At 38.4% G+C, this 22,179-nt stretch overlaps 1 protein-coding gene across 7 annotated transcripts in view; it reads right to left on the bottom strand.

Annotated features, from left to right (window-relative positions):
* Window positions 1–16,359: 16,359 nt before the first annotated feature.
* LOC105473681 (protein phosphatase 2 regulatory subunit B'epsilon) overlaps window positions 16,360–22,179 on the bottom strand; it is a 175,189-nt gene continuing 169,369 nt past the window's right edge. For all 7 annotated transcript variants that reach the window (XM_011727596.3, XM_011727598.3, XM_011727597.3 and 4 more), the window contains one exon: window positions 16,360–21,125. In XM_011727596.3, the coding sequence (XP_011725898.1) occupies window positions 21,026–21,125 (100 nt within the window). In that variant the 3' untranslated portion in view covers window positions 16,360–21,025. The remainder of the gene's footprint in view (window positions 21,126–22,179) is intronic.

The following is a 22,179-nucleotide window of genomic DNA, read 5'->3' as shown; positions in this document are numbered from 1 at the left end:
GCAGTTCAAGACCAGCCTGTCCAACACGGTGAGATCCCGTCTCTACTAAAAATACAAAAAATTAGCTAGGTGTGGTGACGCATGCCTGTAATCCCAGCTACTCAGGAGGCTGAGGGATGAGAATCACTCAAACCCAGGAGGTAGAGGTTGAAGTGAGCTGAAATTGCACCACTGCACTCCAGACTAGGTGACAGAGAAAGATTCTGTCCCCCCCTGCAAAAAAAAAAAAAAAAAAAAAAAAGAGAGATTGAGAGAGAGAGAAATGAGAAAAAAAGTCTGGAGAACAGGCTCAGACATTAGCAGGGCAGGACTGCCTCAGTCAGGCTGACATGGGGTGGCCCTGGACAGTACAAGCCATCACTGGTACCCCTGCCCTCTGGCACCAAACCATTCTGCTGTGCCTCCCCTACCAGACATCCAGTGGAACTCTCCTCATGACGCAATGAAATGATGTCTCTTCTAGAAGCATTACTCTAGATTCTACAACTCTGAAAAGGGGTGGGAGATGAGCTCTGGATTTTCTCAAGGGTAGGAAAGAGATGCAGGTGTTTGGCAGTTGAAAACCCAAGAAATGTATACCAAATTAGCAGCACAGCTGCAACTGGAACCCAGGTCTCATGGTCATGAGTCTGGGCTCTCTCCCCTCTGCTTTAGTAAGTTGTTCTATCTCAATGAAGACAAGGCTAGAACTGGCTAGAACTCAGATCCTCCGGCTCCTCCACCGGCTGCAATGCTGTCATTCATGAAAGTCCATAGATTTGCCATTATGGCTGACCATAATGGAGAGCAGCCAATTATTTCCCTCTTCTCTATTTAGACTATTTCCAATTATTGTTACCCTGTAGGGATCTAGATGTGCCAGCATTTGTAGAGATGTCTGGCTGATAAAATGTCAAATAAACCAGCTTTCAACTTCTATCCATAAAGTTGTACAACTCGGGGCTAGAAGGGACTCTGCCAAGGCATCAGGCCAATGTTTCTTAATCCAGATATACTCAGAATGAACCTGAGTACCTCTTTGGTGACTCTTGATAGTACTGGCCTAGAGGGGGACAATCTGCAGACATCTCCTTATGCTTGAGGAGTGCTAGGCTGACCTGCAGTCCTCTCGACATGTCAGACCACAAAGAGCAAATCCTTACTTGGGAAGTAGGTGATATCCCCTCTTCCCTGCACACACACACACACACACACACACACACACACACACACACATACACACAGACCCTCTCATTCCCAACTGATGTCCCCTCACCCTCCAGGAAACTCCACTCCTCACCACATGAAAAATGAGGCTGTAGCTTCTGCCCTTATTAATATCTGGCAACATCTAGCATATGCATAAGCCAGATGCGAATGAACACTTTCCCAAGCACAGACTTTTTATGGCTCCAAAGGGAGAATGGTGTTCCGCTGAGTGAGAGGAAAATGAGTTTCCAATTCCAATTCAGTCTCTCCACTGGCAATGGCTGGGGTCATTTTTCTTTAAAATTCTTTACATGAAAACAAATCTTGTCCCAGCAAGTGTTAATTTTCCAGCTAGAAAGCATGGGCTGGTCTGATATGACAGAAGTACACTCTTCTGAGATACTCCTTCAGCCAAGTACCTGGTGTGACTGAGCCACAGTAGCCTCTGCCCCATCTTGGCCTCCTTTGATTTTGAAGACCTTGCAGTAGCCATCCTAGACCCACAACACCAACTCCGAATAATTTCCTCTGATGCTTAGCTCTTTCTCTTGAAGATAATACAGATTATCCCCCATATCAGATAATGCTGCAAGCAATAATGTCTCATATTTCTGCCACATACCTTATTCATTAGCATCCTAGGTGCTGTAATAAATCACCACCAAGTGGTAACTTACTCTTTCACCCTTCTCGTGGCCAGAAGTCCAAAAGCAAAGTGTGGGCGGGGGTGGTTCCTTCTGAAAGCCCCGAGAGAGAGCCCATTCCATCCCTCTCTCCTAGCTTCTCAGGGCTGCCAGCAGTCCTTGGCTTAGGGCTACATAACCACAATCTTCGCCTCTGTCTTTATATTACCTTCTCCTCTGTGTGTCTGTGTTTCTGTCTCTCTCTTTTATAAAGGCATCTGTCATTGTAGGGCCCACTCTAAATCCAGAATGATCACATATCAAGATCATTAACTTGATTATATTTGCAAAGACCCCACTCCAAGTAAGGTCACATTCACAGTTCCTGATGGACGTACCTTTTGGAGGGGCACTATTCAACTCACTACACTCAAGGGAAGACAATATAGGAAAGCCCAGCTGCTCTTAACAGGAGACAGGCTGGGGTGGAGAAATGGTAAGGAGGCTCTGCTCAGCCAACCTGTCCTCTGTCTCTGGACAGGTTACACTCTAGGCTTGATGGCGAGACATAATGTGACACAACTTGACGTGAATTGGAAACTACTTTTTAAGAGTTAATAAGAATTATCTTTTTTAAAAGAATTAGCATTTTCTACTTAGCAAGAGACTGTAAAACTGCCTATTTATCACATCGACTAAAATGATCGTTACCTATATGACCTGTCCTTGGGAGCCCCGTCTCCATCCAAAACGGGAAACAGATTGTGAGTTTTAATTAAAATTGGTTGGGAAGTTGGACAAAGACTCTCAAGGGTGAATATGAGCCAGCCACCATCGAAGGAGCTTTCCCAATAGTGAGGGGTAGAAATGAATCTTCCAAAAGAGAAAGATAATATATTTACATAACCGTAGAGAATAGGATCCTCACTAGGACTAAGAATTACATCAATCTGGATGAAATGGAAACATCTGTAAGGATGCTGCTGCTCATGCAGTAGCAATTTCCCATGCAGAAGAATGATGCACTTGGTCAACCATGATGTAAAGACGCCAAGACGGAAGGACATGCCCATGACATTCAAGATATCATGCTGAATTAAGTTCATGAGATACATACCAAGTTAGACAGGCATGATCCTCAGGGCATTCAAATGTCTGGAGATTTGTCACTTTGGTATCTGCTACAGAGAAACATTCCAGATTAATAGGGACCAACCATGAATGCCAAGCAGCACTCCTGAGCTGCGGGAGGCCCCCAGCTGGGATCCCAAGGCTCACCTTCAGGGAGTATCCCCAGGAGTGGACATCAGCCATGGCCTACCATGACAACTTGGCTTGTTAGAAGCAGAATATGGTTTTTCCAGCCTGAAGCCTTTTTATCATGTGTCAGGATGCTTGAGGTTCCCTGACTGCCACTCCAGGGGACAGTCATCATGGGAGGTGCTCATCCTACTCGAAGGTCAGTCTGCTGGAGGAAATATGTGGGCAGTGATCCAAGAGCCTGCTGGGTAGTTCATGTCTTTCCAGGTGGATTAGGAATCACAAAGCACAAAGCCATCCCCAAATGTCCCATCCCTAATTCCCCTTTAAGCCACTCTCACCCAGTTGTGTCCTCCTTGATGCTGATATTTCCCAAGAACCCCAGAATCTATACCAATAACTTAGCTTCAAGAGAATTTGTCCCACTCACGAAGCACAGAGATAGTGAACCCTAAAGGCATATAAATGTGCAGAGAAGATAAATCTGTCTATGATGATAAAATAACAGGGCCAGGACAACAGTATCATCCTTGCCCAAAAAAGCTAACTGTCATCCAATAGCTTTTCTTACATCTATAACCCTGCTGGAAGAATGGTAAACCTTCGCTCAGCACTTCTGGAATGCAAGTGAATCAACTGTCAACCTTCTTTAACTCTGCTTGATGAAAGGCTTACACAAAGCCTATCAATAGAAATTTTGACACATGGAAGTGGGGTGCTACTGTGACAGATACCTAAAAATGTCAGAGTGGCTTTGGAATTGGGCAGAGACTGGATGAATTTTAGAGTATGGTAGAGAAAACCTAAATTGGCTCAAATAGGCTATAAGTAGAAGGGATTTTGAGGATGGTTGCTGATGAAGGTGCAGAAGGAAATAACACGTTATTAGAAACCAGAGGAAGGGAGATGCTTGGAGTGGCAGCAAGCTGAGCAAAGTTGTTTCCTGTGGTATATGGAAAGCAAAACGTTAAGGAATGACCTTGGTTATGTAACTAAAGGGATTTCCAAGCGAGACGAAGAAAGAACTACCTGGTTTCTTCTTGCTGCTTATAATAAATTGCACAAGGATACAGATAAATTGAAGGAAAACCGTTAAACAACAAAGAACCAGGACTTAATCATTTGGGAAAGTATTAGATTGCCTAGATAGCAAAATACGTTAAAATTAAGAAATGGCTTCTTAGCACTGTCAGGAAAATGTGGCATGGAGAAAAGGCCAAGACTGTGACTAAATAACCTTTTATTAGAATCTAAGACAGAATCTAAGACAGAGTAGTTTTCAGTCACTCAAAGGGCCCTTTCAACACATTAAAGGCATGCCTCACAGATGCTTTCATCAAACCAGACGGACCTGGGAAGCCTAAAACCCTTCTCCCTCAGTCTTCTCAGCAACAGGCCAAAGTAGAGAAGGGCTATCTCAAAAAGATCTGTAGGTGTGGCTTTTGTTGAATGACATGAACCCCAATGAAATTCATGGAAGACCTACAAAGTTTTCAAGGAAGTTATTTCGGCAAAACCACTGCCAAATTGGACTGAAGGGAATAGAGATAGTACAAAATGTAGAGGTGCATTTGGACTCCCAAAATCCTACTTACAGAAAACAAGCTGGCTGAACGCGGTGGCTCACACCTGAAATCCAGCACTTTGGGAGGCCGAGGAGGGCGGATCACAAGATCAGGAGTTCGAGACCAGCCTGGCCAACATGGTGAGACCCCATCTCTACTAAAAATACAAAAAATTAGACAGGCGTGGTGGCAGGCACCTGTAATCCCAGCTACTCAGGAGGCTGAGGCAGGGGAATCGCTTGAAACCAGGAGGTGGAGGTTGCAGTGAGCCAAGATCGTGCCACTGCACTCCAGCCTGGGTGATACAGCGAAACTCTGTCTCAGAAAAAAAAAAAAAAAAAAAGAAAGAGAAAGAAAACAAGCTGATACAACTAAGCTGCAAATGCCTGCTATCTTCTACTTTAAAAAAGGATGGATGACTCGGAGGGTGGAACCAAGAACTCAAAGGACAAAGTCAAGAGCCAAAGAGGATTATTCCCAGGACTCCTTTGTACTTCCCATTTTCCCCTTTTACACAGAAATATCTATAGCTATTATCCTATGCCTACTCCACAACTGTTTGTTGTGGCAGGGTGATAACTTGTTTCTCTAGTTTTAAACACTGACAGATCTAAGGGAAATTCACCCAGAGTGAAGTTTCTGAGAGACAGTGAGATTCTAGACTTTGAACAGATGCCATAATGGGATGAGACTCTTCACCCCTTGGAAGAAGATGAATGTATTTTGCATGTGAAGGGACACGTAGGAGGGGGCAAATCATTGAGAATCAGAGAGCAAACTGTAGTGGACAGACTCTGAGATGGCCTTATTGATCCCCGCTTCTTGGCATTCACACTGTTGTGTAATCCTGTCTCCTGAGTGCAGCCTGTGCTCATGACTGTTTTTAATCAATAGAATACGGCAAAGGTGATGACACGCCACTTCTGTGATCACGCTGCATAAGGCTGTAATGCCCATTTTGCTAGAAGACTCCTTGCTGCCTTTCTGTAGCAAGCAGCCATGGTGGGGAGGCTCACAGGGTAAGGAACTGAGGATCGTCTCTGGTCAACAGCCAGTTAGAAACTGAGGGTAGCACCCAGCCAAAGGCCAGCAAGAGACAGATTCTCGGTTTTATAATTGCAAGGAACTGCATTCTGCCAACAACCATGTGAGCCTGGAAGCAGATCCTTCCCCAGTCAGTCCTTAATAATAGACCATAATTCTGGACTATACCTCGACTATAGCCTCATGATCTCAGCAGAAGACCCAGCTAAGCCACGCCCAGACACCTAATCCGCAGAAACTCTCAGACAATGTATGTGTTTTGTTCTACATTGCTAAGTTTGTAATAAATTGTTATACAGCAACAGATAACTGATAAAAACTTCAGCAAACTAGCCAGGGCTTTCCAGGAGTCTCTATGTAGGGCACAGCACTCAGACTTCTATGCTCAAGGCCCTGTGGCGACTTCCCACAGAGAAAAATAATGGGCTCACTCTGCAAATACTTAGCTAGTGGATATGTTTATTATGCATTTATTATTCATTCACTTATTTATCCAACACATGCTTACTGAGTACCAACAATGTGCAAGGCACTTTTATTTTAGGAGCTGGGCTACTGCTATGAGTGAGACAAAGCCTTTGCCATGATAGAGCTGACATTCTAGAAAGGGAGGTAGTCAACAGGTAAGTAAACAAATTAAGTAAAAGGTAATTTCAAATGGCGGTCAGCTATTCAGTAAATAAAGATGATGATGAGATGGGATTGATTTGGGAGAAGGGACCCTGTTTTAGGTAGACCAATCAAAAGAGTCCACTGACGAGTTGACATCTAAGCAAAGAGGGTGAAAAGCAGCCAACCATACAAAGTGCCAGGGGCAGAGGAAACAGCAACTGCAAGGCCCTGAGGCATGGCCAAGGACAGGACGGTGGCCAGTGGGGTTAGGATGGGTGAGAAAAGGAGAGGAGCAGTGGGAGAGAGGATGAGAGGTAGCATCACCTTGAAGGCCGTGGTCAGGAGTCTAGTTTTTATCCCTTGCGTATCAGGTAGTTTTGGAAAGGTTCTAGAAAGAGGAGTGACATCAATCCATTGCCCTTTCTTCAGGCTTTCTGTCGTTTATCTGAATCAGTGATGAACCACGGGATGGAAACAAACCATGAGTTTCCTGGGAAAAAACATAGCAAGATATTTGTATGTATTCCTTTAGGTGCTCATAGTCCTGTTTCTTTTATAACCTAAACCTGAGACGTACCGCTCTCCCAGGTGTTGCTGAATACAACCATGAAGTTGGCCAGGACAGTCATTGTTGTGGGCACCCCCACAGGAAGTCACGCCTGAGGAAATCATGACTGGTCCTTCTAGAAGCGGAGACACAGCCACACCTGGTCACCAGGTATACACTGGAGCACCACAGCCTCTTGTCACTAGATGGTGACAGAGCAGAATACAGTCTTTCCCAACCTATCTTCTCTCTCTCACTTCAGTTTCTCGTTTTTGTCTTTAAAAAGAAACCAGTAAAAATTCAGCAAGCCACTCATGTATGACACACGCAGTTTTCTGCAAGGATATTACACTTTGATAAACAGTAAAAATGAAAGGATGCATGTAATTTCTTAATGAAAATAAAGCCTCCTATTGATGTGTTTTTTATTCATAAGCTTTTAAAATGATTCTCCCCAGCACTTCCCTTCTCTCCCCCATCTGCTGTAATTTAGCTAAATTGTCCTTTCAGCCAGCATTTATGGATCTTCAGAGGTTCCTCTCTGTGACAATTCCTCATCAAATTACCAATAAGAAGGATATGAAACTACAGCCCCCACAAGGTTGCCTGGTGACCTTCGGCCCTGAGATTTACAGTCTGCGGAAGCAATAAACTTCCTTTCCCTCTCCCGCCAATGGCCTTCTCTCAGGTCCCTCCATGTGGTCCCTTCCCAGCCAGCCAGACCTCCTGTAGCCAGCACTGGGCTTTCTAAAGAGACAATGTTGTTCCGGAGTTCTCACAAAGAAATTGGCCTTCCTTTGCAAATCCACAAGCTTGATTTGTTCAGTCATCATCACTTGACACTTCAGATTGCTCATTACGTGAATTCACTATTGTCTGAGACGCTCCAGGTGCTGAAGTGCAATGGGGAACAGTGATAATATCCGTTTTGTGTCAGTGAAATAGCCTGTAAATGCCTAACTCATTAACACCATCTGATGTTCACATTTCCTCATTCAAGCAAACTAGGAGGCTATTTGTGCCAGGTTTCTTTCTAATCTGGGATACAATAAACAGTGGCACAAATCAATTCCTGACCCCTGCATTCTCAAAAGCTAAAAAAAAAAAAAAAAAAAAAAAAAATTTATGTATCTGGGTAGGTATCAGGCAACCTGTTCCTTCCTAACGCTTGATGTGGATCTGCTTTCTCTTTATATATGTCATCACGCTGGCCTCAAAGAAAGCCCCTTTATACCAATAGGCTTGTCTCAATCTGCTGAGTCTGTCTCAGGTTTGTGACACTGAGCTTTTGAAAAAAGAATGCAGGCTATTTATTTGACCCATTTTTCAAGCATTGAGACTTCAGTAAAACATGGTTATACCTCCTGCATGAACACTCTCTTCTCTCCTTTTTTGACTACTTTTAACTAATTTTAACTTCTTAAACTGTCAGTAATTGCTTCCACATTTCCAATTTGCTTATACTGCTCTTTCTTGTTTTAGCAACTCTACAAACATTAAGGATTCAGCTCTCTTGTACCACCTATACCTCTTCACTCCTACCCTAATAGAGCTATAGTGCCATTATTAATTAAATCAATAATCAAATTTTGTGACTAATATGACTATAAATATTCTCTGCCAGCCCAGTAATATACTGATTACTTTTCCTCTTATGAAGCTTTTTCCCCTAGTCTCTAATTCCCTGTCTTATTCTCTTACCCTGCCATTTACACTTCATTAATCCTTTCCAATTATTATATCAGTTTTTCTACAAAGTCCTTCCTTCCACCCTCCCCTGCCCCTTTTTTGTTGCTTGCAGAGTGTTTTATCCCCATGCTTCAATCTGCACTGGTTGCTTTCTAGGCCTGCTATATAACTATTGTATTTCCCATTGGTGCCCTCCTAGGAGGGATCCACTGTTTCCGGGATCCTGTCCTCTGCCTTCTTGTTTTATTCTCGTTTTGCTGGAGTACATCCTCAAGCAGTTTTGAACCTAAGTAAAATGCATGAGATGTAAATTTTCTGAATACAGCATGTCTAAAACCTCAACCCTCACAACTGATTGGCTGCATATGGAAGTCTAGGTTGAAAATCACTTTTCCTTAAAAATTTAAAAACATTATCCCATTGTCTTTTTCACCCAGTGATACTTTTGAGGAGATCAGTCATTCTGATTCTTGATTCTCTAAATGTTTTCCCCCTACTGGGAGATTTTAAAATCTGTCTACTCTTTATTCTTCATATGTTGTGAAAATTACAGAAATATGTACCTTGATGAGAGTCTTTTTCACCCATTTTTATGGCCACCCAGTGGACCCTATAAATCTGAATCTGGGTAATCCTAGGTATATACCAAAGAGAAATGAAAACTTGTTATCAAACGCCTGCACACAAATGATTATAGTAGCTTTATTCAAAATTATTTACCAAAAATTGGAAACAACCCAGATGTCCTTTAACTGGCAAGTAGACAAACAATGGAACATACTCAGCAGTAAAGCAGTAAACTATTGATTCACACAACATGGATGAATCTTAAATGCATTTTGCTAAGTGAAATAAGATAGGTCTATCTGTATGGCTACATATTGTATGATCCCATTTATATGGCACTCTGGAAAGAAAAAACCATAGGGAGGAAAATAGATTAGTGGTTCCTATGACTTGGGCTGACAAGAGGAACTGTCTATAAAGGAGGAGCATGAGGAAGTTTTGAGGGGCACTGGAACTCTTCCACATGGAACTGTGGTGGTAGATACCCGGTTCTATGCATTTGTCCAAACCACAGGACTGTAAAAGACAAAGAAATAAATTGTGCTATATTTAATGTTTTTTAAATCAACCAAGATGTGAAGGAAAAGACAAAAAGAAGACTATGACAAATGACTAACTTTATTACAAATTAATTATAATAACCACACTGAAGTGGATGGGGAAGAAAGGAGTTGACCTAAATTGCTGTGGAAAGCAGTGCTTTAAATGAATACTGTGAAGCTAAAGACAAAAAGAACTGTATACAGATGCTGTACTATAGTTGGTACATTTGTTTCTTATATAGGTATTGGTTAAGAACTCTGAAACTACCTTACTTGGATACGAAAGTCGAACAAATAAGTAAATATATTACAGATCACATTACCAGTTTTATCACTGTTGGAGAAGGGAGTTACAAATAAGGAAAGGGAGAAGCTAGAATGAACTCTGTGGTGCTGGATTAGAGTTGGAGGTCTTAATAATGTATTCATGTTTTTAAAAATATATACAGATAAATATGGAAATACAGATGTATGTATGCAGTAGTGTACATACATATATATTCTAGAAATCTCTAGGATTTCTGGGAGGGGCTAGAAACAGTAGCAATGAACACATCCAGCATCCAGATCTTGGTTTCTAAATACCATTCTCTAATAAAAGGCGGCAACATTCACTAAAGAACTGGTTGTTCCTGGGGCTAGGGCAGGAAAAATGTAAAATAAGCCTGAAGCATGTAGTGGTGCCAGAAAGAAATAAAGTGCTTTAAAAAAAGACAGGTGTGTGTATGGAGTGGGTTGCACATATCAAAAGGTCATGGGAGCCAACCTGAAAAAGCTCCCAATGGAACAACTTAAAATAATAAGAGTACTGGATTATAACCCAAAGGATAAAATTAAATCCACAAGTCCACATACATATAAATATGTGAAGCAATAAATAAATGGGGAAGAAGTAACTACTCTTCCTTACAGAGGAATTTCAATTCATAAATTTATTAGGAATGAGAGAAAATAGAAAACTGCCATTAGAACACTGTACTAAAAATCAGCAGACAAGAGTTTGAGCAGAAATAGACATTTACATAGTCTCTAAGTATTTCCTCCAAAGTATTTAGTAATTATAAAAAGAAAAATAGTAATTTTATGGGGCAAAGGCCTTCTAAACAGAACCATAGCCAAATGATCAAGGTTAACATCACCAGTAATACACACTAACAACATGTACCCCCGATATCATGCACTAAAAGAGGAATATCATCTCTGAAATGCCTTTCCAAACAATGTATTCACTGCAATCTAATCATGAGAAAATATCAGAAAAACCCAAATTGAGGGGCTTTCTGAAAATCCACTGGAAAAGTACAAAAGTATCAGTTGTGGAATTTAGGGAAAGACTGTGGAACTGTCACAGATTGGAAAAGACCAAGGAGACATAACATATAATGTGGAGTCTGGACTGAATTCTGAAAGACAAAAAGGGCATTAAAGGAAAGACTGGTGAAATTGGAATAAGTTCTGTATTTTAGTTAATAGTACTTTATCTAAGATAATTGTACCAAGGATAAGTGTTCTATGGTTATAGAAGATGTTAACACAAGGGGAAGTTGAGGAGGAAGTAGGGTACTCAGGAATTCCTGGTACTATTTTTCAACACTTCCTTAAGTCAAAAATTATCTAAAAATAAAAAGTTTAAAAAACAAATAAATTTGAATTAAAATGAGTCATTTTTAAATAAGCTAAGTTACAAGTAAAACACAGTACAAATCACCACTGAACAACATGGGTGTGAATAGCACTTATACATGGATTTACTTCTGCCCCTGCCACCCCTGAGACAGCAAGACCAATCCCTCCTCTTCCTCCTCCTCCTCAGCCTACTCAACGTGAAGATGACAAGGATGAAGGCCTTTATGCTAATCCATTTCCACTTAGTGAACAGTAAACATACTCTCCTTATGATTTTCTAAATAACATTTTCTTTTCTATAGCTTACTTTATTGTAAGAATACAGTATATAATACATATAACATACAAAACTTGCAAACATACACAACATATGTTAGCTGACTTTTTATGTTACTGGTAAAGCTTCTGGTCAGTAGGCTATTATCAGTTAAGCTCTTGGGGAGTCAAAAGATTTTCAGCTGTGAGGGGAGTCAATGCCCCTAATGCCCATGTTGTTGAAGAGTCAACTGTTTATGGCAAAATTCGTGACAGTGATATGTAAATGGCTGATATGTGGGAAACTATAATAATCTTGACTTAGCATGATGCCTAATATGCAGAATAGATATGTGTCAGGGGAAAAAGCTATGGGTCTCCATAACATAACCTTTGAGGGAAAATCTGCTTTCAGAATATCTGATTGAAATCCTACTAAACCTCCTCTTGCAGATAAACATGATAAAATCTAGCCAAAATACAAAGAATAAAGTGCAAAATACAAAGGAAGGAAAGCAACTAGAAAGCCCTGAAAAGCATATTCTGGAGGGAAGTCAACTCAGGAAGAAAAGGATGATATTGGGTAAGGTTTCCATGTTTATGAGTTTTAGGCTGAGAGTCAACACTACGTGAGGTAGAACACCAACAGAAAAACTGTCTTTCTAGTCTGAAGAATCAGAAGAGAGAGTTCAGGGCAACCATAGACACTGGGAGTGAGGGTATACCCCACAAAAGAGAGACTCAGAAAAGAGCAAACCAAATCCTGCATATAACTCAGCCCAAATCTATGGCTAACCCGGCCCTTGCATACACGGAACAAACTGCAGGGAAGGATAAAATAATTGAACTGAGATTTGAGCTTCAGCTGCTGCCCCAGAGGTGGTGGCAGTTTGAGTCCTTCCAAGTTAATTGTTTGCTAAAACAAAATAATCAAAATTCTTCAGAGGAATACTACAGAATACAAAGTTCCCATAACATAATATTCAATATAACCAGGACAGGATCCAAAATTGCTTGACCTATGAAAAAACAGGAAAATGTGACAAATTCTCAAGAAAAAGACTTAAAAACAGATCCTGAGATGACCCTGATGTTGGAATTTGCAAACAAGAAATTTATGACAAATATTCTAATTATGCTCAGTGATGTTAAGAGATACAGTGAATGATGAGATAGGCAATCTCAACAGAGAAAGAGAAACTATAAAAATGAACCAAGTAGAAATTCTAAGGTGAAAAATGCAATATCTAAAAGAAAAAAAGTACTGTATGGGTTTAACAGCAAATAAAGATGACAGGAAACAACCAGTGAACTTAAAGATAAATCAGTAAGTTATCTAATTTAAAGAACACTGAAAAAAAAAAGACACTCTTTAAGAAAGAACATGGCACACCCACTAAGATGACAATAATAACAATGAGAAAACGAGTCCTGGCATGGATGTGGAGCGATTAGAACCCTCTGCTGGCAAGAATGTAAAATAATGCAGCTGCTGTGAAAAAGTTTGACAGTTTCTCAAAAAGTGAAACAGCAATTCTACAATTACCAAAAAGAATTAAAGAATTAGCCAAAAGAATTAAAAATAGGTATTCAAACAAAAACTAAAATGAATGTTCCTAGAAGCACTATTTATAAGAGCCATACAGTAAAAATAACCTAAATGCACATAAACTGATAAATGAATAAAGAGATGTGGTATATCCATATGACAGGTTATTCAGCCATTAAAAAGAATGAAGTACTGATACATGCTACAACATAAATGAACCTCAAATATATTATTCTAAGTGAAAGAAGTCAGACACAAAAGGTCACATATTATATGATTCTATTGATATGAAATATCCGAATAGGTAAATGCATAAAGGCAGAGAGCAGATTAGTGGTTGCCAGGGGCTGAGAGAAGAATAGGAAGTGACTGCCTCACGGGTACTGTGTTTCCTTTTAGGGGGATGAAAATATTTTGAACTAGATAGAAATGATGGTTGCACAGTATTGTGAATATATCAAATGCCAATAAATCGTACATTATAAAATGGCTACTTTTACTATGTGAATTTCATCTCAATTAAAAACAATTTGTAATCAACAGTACCTCTGTGACCTATAGTACAATACCAAAAAGTTAATAAAGAATTAGTGTCACAGAAGAAGACAATAGAAAGAATGGGGCAGAGAGAATATATGAAAAATAATTCTTCAAATATTTGACTAGAAACTTACCACAAATATCATGAAAGATTATAAATTTAGAGATTTAAGTTCAATGATACACACACACACACACACACACACACAGAGATCTATATTCCCATCTTACAACCTACACAGATAGTTTATCCCAGAAATTTAATGCAATTAAGCACAATAAAAAAATCATATCATTTTAATATATTTAAAAAGCATTTAACAAATAACATTCTTCATGATAAAAACTCTCAGCAAACTAGAAATAAAAAGGTACCTCCTCAATCTGATAAAAGGCATCTAGGAAAAATCTACGGCTAACAACACATTTAATTAAGACTAAATGAAGAGCAATACCATGTTTATGGATTATGTCTTAGTACATTTTGTGCTGTTATAACAGAATACCAGAGACTGGGTAACTTATAAAGAAATTTATTTCTCACAGTTCTGGAGGCTGGGAAGTCCAATATCAAGGTGCTGGCATCTGGCAAGGACCTTCCTGCTTTTCATCCCAAGATGGAAGGCAAGATGGGGAGGTATAAGGGGGAGGAGAGGAAAGGGAGGGAGGGAGGGAGAGAGAGAGAGGGAGAAGAGAGAGAGAACCAAACTCACCCTTTTATTAAATACAATGAACCCACTCCCTGTAATAACAAACCCACCCCCAGTCTCCAGTAATGGCATCAATCCATTCATGAGAGCACAGCCCTCATGTAACCCCAATCATACTCCCACCCAGGCTGTTTTTTTTTTTTTTTTTTTTTTTACATGCTGCTTCTAAATTTTATGTAGAAATGCAAAGGACTTAGAATACTGAGAGCAATTTTGAAAAATACAAAACTGAAAGACAACTTGATTCAAGACTATTATAAAGCTACAGCAATCATGACAGTGTGGTTCTGGCATAAGGATAAAAATATCAACCATTAGAACAGAAAAGAGAACTCAGACTTAGATACACACTTTTAAGGTAGCGTTTTGACAAGAAAGCCGTTCTTTGGGAGACTTTTCAACAACTGGCCCCACAATAACTGAGAATCCACATGGAAAAACTGCATCTAGATTCCTATTTTACAACCTACACATAAGAAAATAATCCAAGATGAATCACAGACCTCAATATAAAAGCTAAAATTATAAAGCTCTTACAGAAAAATGTAAGAGAATGTTTTTCGGCCTGGGATAGGAAAACGGGGGAGGAATGGTTTCTTAGGTCACAAAAAACAATCATAAAAGCAAATAATTCTGCCTTTCTGAGAATGTATGAACATGCATCATAGATGAATCAATCATGTACATTTGGACCCATTATTTAATTTGTGAGTCTCAATTTCCCCATGTGTTTAATAAGGCTAATAATCTCATTGATTTTTTTAAATAATAAAATTAAGAATCTATCCAGAGGTTCTCTCACTTGGCTGAGAGGCAATAAATGTTTATCTACTCATGTTTCCAGTGGTCCACAAAAAGTACGTGCCTAATAATAAAAAAGCAATACTATCATTAAAAAAAAAAGTCAAACTAATTCCCCTTTAACTATCACATACTTTGGTCTCCCCTAAAAAAATTTAAAAGCATAATGTAAACTTAATCTAATAGAAACATTACTAATAGACATACTACTTATATAAAAATCTGTATCTTTATTGTACATTTATTTTGCCTCCATTCTTGTAAATATTTATAGACAGGAAGCAACATTATGCAAAGAATTAGATATTTTCTTAAAATCATCTCTTAAGTCTCTTGAACCCTAAAATTTTTTGTTACAAGTTTCTTCTAACTTACCAGGAGGTGATCTTCAGGTGCTACAAGTGGTTATGCTTTGAAATACAAAATTGCTGACATTTACAAGGGCTTTTCCTTTCCAAACCGGTTAATTTTAATATGAAATATAAATTGGTTAATTCCACATGGTTCCAAATTTGATGTAATTTAATTAGCTAAGGGAGTAGATCACACCTAAATCAAATAATTTACTTAAAAAAAAACTATCCTATGGTAGCTTACAGATAACTGCAAATTACTGAAAACACTTCTCATTGATTCACAGTGAGGACTATGTCCCCTCCACTTGAATCTGAGCGGCTCTGTGACCGCCTGACCAATAGAATATGATGGAGGTGATGCCATGATAGTTTCCGAGCCCAGGCCTCAAAGAAGAGGCAGTTTTCACTTCCTGCCTCCTAGAACCCAGCTGCCATGCTGTGAGGAAGCCCAAGAAGAAAGTACTGTGAGGAAGAACTGAGACCCCTGGCTGAACTCCAAGCCAACTGTCAGCACTAACTTGTCAACCATGTAAGTGAGTCATGTTGGAAGTGAAGATTCCTGCCCCACCTGTGACACCCTGGTTGACACTCGAGGATCAGAGACAAGATGTTCTCGCTAAGTCCTTCCCAAACTATAGATTTGTGATGAGAATAAATTGTTGTTCTTCTAAGCTGCTACTTTTGGAGTAGTATGTTATACAGCAATAGATACTGGACTATTTCCCAATATTACATACTCATAATCATAAACTGACTTCTCAAAATGAAAGCCTGAACATACCAACCCCACTGCCTCAGAGCTAAGTCAATCAAATCTAGTATTTGTATGGTTCAAAAGGCCACGGAGTTCAGAAACAAACAAACAAAAACAGTCAGGCACCTGAAAACTCTTCACTGCTTCTTTATTATGATGCACCCACAGTACAGAACCTCTCACACATCTGTGAAAGGGGAAGGTTACATTTCTTTTTGGGGAGCACCTTCGTTTTTGTTTCTGTTACCACTCTGAAGAAAGCAAATCATTTCCAAAGAAAAACATTTTAAATTCCAAGTGTTTAAGACTCAGCTTGTATTTTATGGTGTTTGAAAAGGAAGTAGCATGTTTTAGCCAGAGGTGGAAGATTGTTTTGTGGCATTTTACGTTTGAGGTGGATCAGAAGTCTTCACTGTCTGGTTGAACCAGTCTATAATTTTCATATGCAACTTTTCATATCAAAAATGTTTCATTTTTACCTCTACTCACAAAGAGATGCTGTTTAAAAAAACGCACACACAGCTAAATTTAAAACCGATCATGAACCACAGCATTACTAACAGGGAAAATGAACTTTTGCTGCCCTCTCCTGCTAAAACAATGAAATACTAAAATACCAAAAGATTTATGAAGCTAAAGTGAAGTCCTCAAACCAAAAGCAACAGACATGTCATTCTCATTATATTTCAATCAAAAATCAGACAACAACCAGAAAATGCATTGGTAATATTTATATTTGAAAGTTCCCCATTGATACATGAGGTTTGGATTACAACTTATTTACAATAAGTGATTTCAAAAAAAGTAAAGAAAGAGGAAGGGAAGAGGGAAGGAGGAAAGGAGAGGCTGAGAGAGAAAAAAAAGAGAAAGGTGGGGGAAGGAGGGAGGGAAGGAAGAAAAGGAAACCTATATTCATAGACATCATAATATGGGATGTTTATTTCCAAGAGATACTACTGCTGCTATCGTGCACAAGAAGCAGCACAAATTAACATTCCGCTAGATCACAATTTGCTCAACTTTCTCTCAAGATGCACAATCCTTCTTTTAGATTTTAAAAATTAAATATAGAGGAATATAAAATGCAATGCCAATATACCTACTACAAAAATCCTTTGTGGCTCATTCCTTAACTCCACTCAGAGAAGCAGCTGAGCCAGAATACAAAAATAAAAATATTGATGTGCAAATAAAACATCAGTGATCATGTCTGGTGCCACCTTTTTGTTACAGGTGACTGTCACTTTATGATAACATTGGTAATAGCATCAAAAGAGAATCTCTTCATTTCCTGGGCCAGGTCAGTGCATCCAATTAAAAGGAAAAAAGGAAAACAAGGAAAAAAAACCACCCCAAACCCCAAAAAACTCTAAAACACTTAAAAATGCCAGTAACATCCATACATCCCTTTCCCATCCCACCCTCATCCCCACAAAAAAATAAAAAAGCTTTTAAAGCTCTAAATATACTTTTTTTTGTTTCTTTCCATAGTGTGATTGAGCCTAGGGCTATACATTTAAGTATAGCAGGTGCAATTACAAGCAAGTCCTGGCTCTGCACCCTGGACTATCCCACGCATAGGAGGTACAAAATAAATTAAACCCTTTCATTTAGGCAAACAAGCCTAAGATAAAGGAGCATAACCCTGCTTGTGAGTATCCAGCGGCATCAAGGGTATTATTTCTTTCTTTTTTTTTTTTTTTTTTCTTTTCTTTTATAAAAAACAGTCAAATGTTAGGGAGAGCAAAATACAATAAAATTTAAAAGGACAAAAACTCAACACTGAAGGAAAACAACTGGGGATACTTGCACAATGAGAAAAAGGAATGCATGCTTGATTCAAAGTATGAGATGGGTGAATTCACTCACATAGTTGTTCTAGGCCCACAGCCTAAGGCCTCAGCATCATTCTAAACCACAGGGTTGTTTGTACTTTTCTCTTCCAAAGACACTCTTAATCCTATCCCTGAAACCAATATGGTAAGGATAAGGTTGGAGTGATCATCACTCGCTAACTACAATATTTGCTATTTTAAAAATATATTTATATATAGTTCTGGAAATTATGAAGCAAACAAAATATAACACAAAGATGCGTTTGTCACAATTAACTCAAGTTGCAGCAACAGCAGAATTGTGGGAAGGGACGGAGAGAGAGGGCTGCTGCAAATGCAGCAAGTACGTCCTGAAATATGTCACATAGTGCAACAGTCAGATTACCTCAGTTACTCTGCGTCACCGCACACAACGTGACTATGTCACATTGTCACTTTCCATTAAAAAAGAAAAAGACAGTGTTTCTTCTCAGAAGTTGCCCTATGAATTTTAGACATATAGCTTAATTGATTCTCTAAATATGTCTAAAATTTTATTCTTCTCAGTTTGGAATGATCAACATACAAAATTGACATCAAGGAGGATAGCTGTAAGTGTTCACCTTTCCTCTTGAAGACAGGGTAAGGTGCAAAAAAGGATCCTGGCCTTTCTCATTTCAAATGACTGCATTTCATCCCAATGGGCAGAGATTCTTCATAAACCTGCGATTTTAATGTCTTCTACCTAAAAAGATGAATTAATGGCAAACAAAAGTTTATACTATCAAAAATAAATATAATGCAAAGTGGAAACTAAAGGGCTAAAATGACAAGGGCTAAAAAGGAGAAGATTTATTAAAAATTTATTTTTTATCACTTTGTTCCAGCATTTTTAAAGTCAGTTGTTTTGTCTTTGGCAGCCTCTGCCAACTTTACAGTGAATCCCCATCAATGTTCTTTAAAAAGAAAAAACAACAACAACAAAAAAAACAAAAAAAAAAACTATTAATTCCATTAAACCACGTTGTGCCTGGTGTTGCATATGACTTTTTTTTTTTTTTTTTTTTAACTGCTGGTTTTTTGGGGTTTTTTTTGGAATTAACAATGCCAATTTTGTTTTTGTTTTTTTACAAAGTTACCCAGATGACAATATCCATAATTAGCTGACTCTTACATACACACTGTGACCTGATCATCCTGAAAAACTTTATGGGGGAGAAAGGTCAGCAGTTTTTCTTCCTTTTTCTTGAAAATAATAGAACTGCATATTCTACTTTATATTCAAATGTAAGGAAGAAAATATACAAGCCCATATTTATATTGTATTTCTATTAAGAGCAACAATAGTTCAAATGTTCATGTTTGCTACTATCACAATTCAACACATGAACACAGAATCAGCTCTATTCCATGAATACTGCTGGAAGTGATGGTTTAGGATTACCAACTCACTGCTGCCATGTCCATAACAAGCAAAAGCATCCTGGAAATAAACCCCCAAACACATATCTTTCAGTACATAATAATTCAACTGCATTAGGTAAGTACATACTGTACACAAGTTTTATCAGCAGTTTGCCTACTCAAGATGTAAGATTCTTCATTTAAATACAAAGCAGAGAGCCAATAAGATATATATATATATATATAATACAGCCCTAGATTTTGTTTGTTTTTTTTTCTTAAACAATTTGGTCACGATGCACCTTTGATATAAAAGCATTTTTTAAACTTTATTATTAATACTCAGGACATTAGGAATTTCCAGATTTTTTTTCAGTAGCATTTGTAGAACCACTTTTGGTAACAAATACAGTAGTTAGGAATATGCATCCAATTCAGAATGCATAATAATGTTTATCCTGAATCCTTTCCGGCTAAAAACAGGGCTGGCGCTGTGATGAGATATAGAACGAGAATCTACAAAAAACACTGTAACATGTTTGTTTTTTCCCAGAGGCTACATCCTCTTTTGCTGGAATACTTTATAAATACATATTAAAAAGTAAGGCAACAACTCCAAACAGTCCAAGCTGTTTGCTCAACTCTTTTCCCAATTAGATTTGCAATCCTGGCGATCAATTTCATGGTTGTATTGTTTAGTGTTTGTCTTTCTTATTTCAAATGGTCCAAAAGGATGTTTTTCTCGCATTTCTAAAACATCTCTGGTATGTGTGTTCAATGATATATGCAACTAATACTGGTCAGGTACTGAAGTCTGTGATGTCCCAGTGCCTGTTTTCAAAGGATTCAAGACATTGATTTGGATTCACCATAAACTGATGCATGAATCCAAGATTCCCTTCCCTACTATGTTTATCACCTCTTCTCTTTTAACTCCTAATTTTAAAACTGAAGGAGTACCAGGACTACCTGCTTACTGGAAAGATGTTCACCCCAGTAAACAGAACTTTTATCAGGGACTTTTATAATTCATGACCCCATTCCACATGGACATTCAACTCAGGAAGATGTGCAAAAGAAAAAGATGTCAAATTACAGTCAAGTTATCCAGAGGAGGATGTTATACAAACTTATAAGGAAATGACAGTCTTTTTTTCTTCCTTTACTATAAATACATTTAACAGCTTAGCAGAAAGACAAGCTAAATTTAAGATTGTTCACATCTGAAAATTGTATCATACTCTCTGCTAGTGATAAATAAGGAACTCCCGATAATGGAATTTTAACATAGCAATTTCATCAACAGATCTTTGAAGACCGATTTTTTTTTTAAAAGAGGGTTAGAACAATGATTATGTTTGCAAAGTTCTGAGAAGTCCATCTACTGTCCAAACTTTGGATTGAAGTCCTTATTTTGTTTTTTCCTTTACTTAGAGACAGGTATATACAGTGCTGTTGTAATAATGAAACAAATGTGAAATCTACTGTAAAGTTGCACAATACAGAAAACTGTTGCTCCATCTTCTACTACATAAATGTGTGACTCCACAGGTTAGTAATGTCGTTGTCATTGTTTTTGTTAAGTTGGAATTATTCCATCACGTCTAAGACCTCTCTTTAACTCCAGATCCTCCAATTTTTTCCACAATTCTTCACGCTCCTTTTCTTTCTTTTTCTCACTGAGGAAGAAATACAATACAATGTAAACAGCTGAGGTTTAATGAGATTATGCAACAATGAATATTTTACAATTTCACCTTGACACCCCTTTATACTTAGCTTAATTCAGAAAATTAAAACTACTAAGAAACAAAAATGGGAATGACTTATATGCATCAGTTATTGTAAAATTAAGGGCATATTAGTGATTTTCACTTGCAGCTTAGTAAAAATCTTAATTCTTGTTTATCTCCAAATAGTTTACCAAAAAGGATGCTGGAGATGACACTGATACAGAGAATATAGTAGGTCAAGAAAATATATCTGCTCCTTTATTCATATCTATTTTTCCTACCTCATGTACATTTAAATTCTTCAGCAGTTTAGAAGAAACTGAAAACTTGTGATTTCACTTTTAATGATCTGAAAAGAACTTGGTTGATATTATTATGTATTAAATTTTAATGCATCAAGCCTTCAAATTGGGTTCAATATCAATTTTACTGATTTTAAATTTAGTGATTTTCAGACTTTGGGATTTCACTATTTGGTAAAATTTCCCCCAAAAATTGGATGTCCAAGTAAGAATCAACAAACTTTATTTTGCCAAGGATATTTTTAAATTACCACATTTTTACAAAAAAAGGATTTTTTAACATCAACCAAGTAGGAAGTACATGATGCAGGAATGTAAGACTATATTCTAAGTTAAATGCATTAACATTTATTAAAAATAATTCACTGCACTGTCTCTGGTTTTTCCATGTTGCAGTGGACCAATAAAAAGCAGACCCGGGCTGGGCACAGTGGCTCATGCCTGTAATCCTAACACTTTGGGAGGCCGAGGCAGGTGGATCACGAGGTCAGAATTTCGAGACCAGCCTAGCCAGCAATGGTGAGATCCCGTCTCTACTAAAAATACAAAAATTAGCTGGGCATTGTGGCGTGTGCTTGTTGTCTCAGCTACTCAGGAGGCTGAGGCAGGAGAATCGCTTGAACCCAGGACACAGAGGTTACAGCGAGCTGAGATAGCACCACTGCACTCTAGCCTGGGTGACAGAGCGAGACTCCATC

Source organism: Macaca nemestrina, chromosome 7 (genome assembly GCF_043159975.1).
Source record: "Macaca nemestrina isolate mMacNem1 chromosome 7, mMacNem.hap1, whole genome shotgun sequence".
NCBI lineage: Eukaryota > Metazoa > Chordata > Mammalia > Primates > Cercopithecidae > Macaca > Macaca nemestrina.
This window is presented reverse-complemented; position numbering and strand designations above follow the sequence as displayed.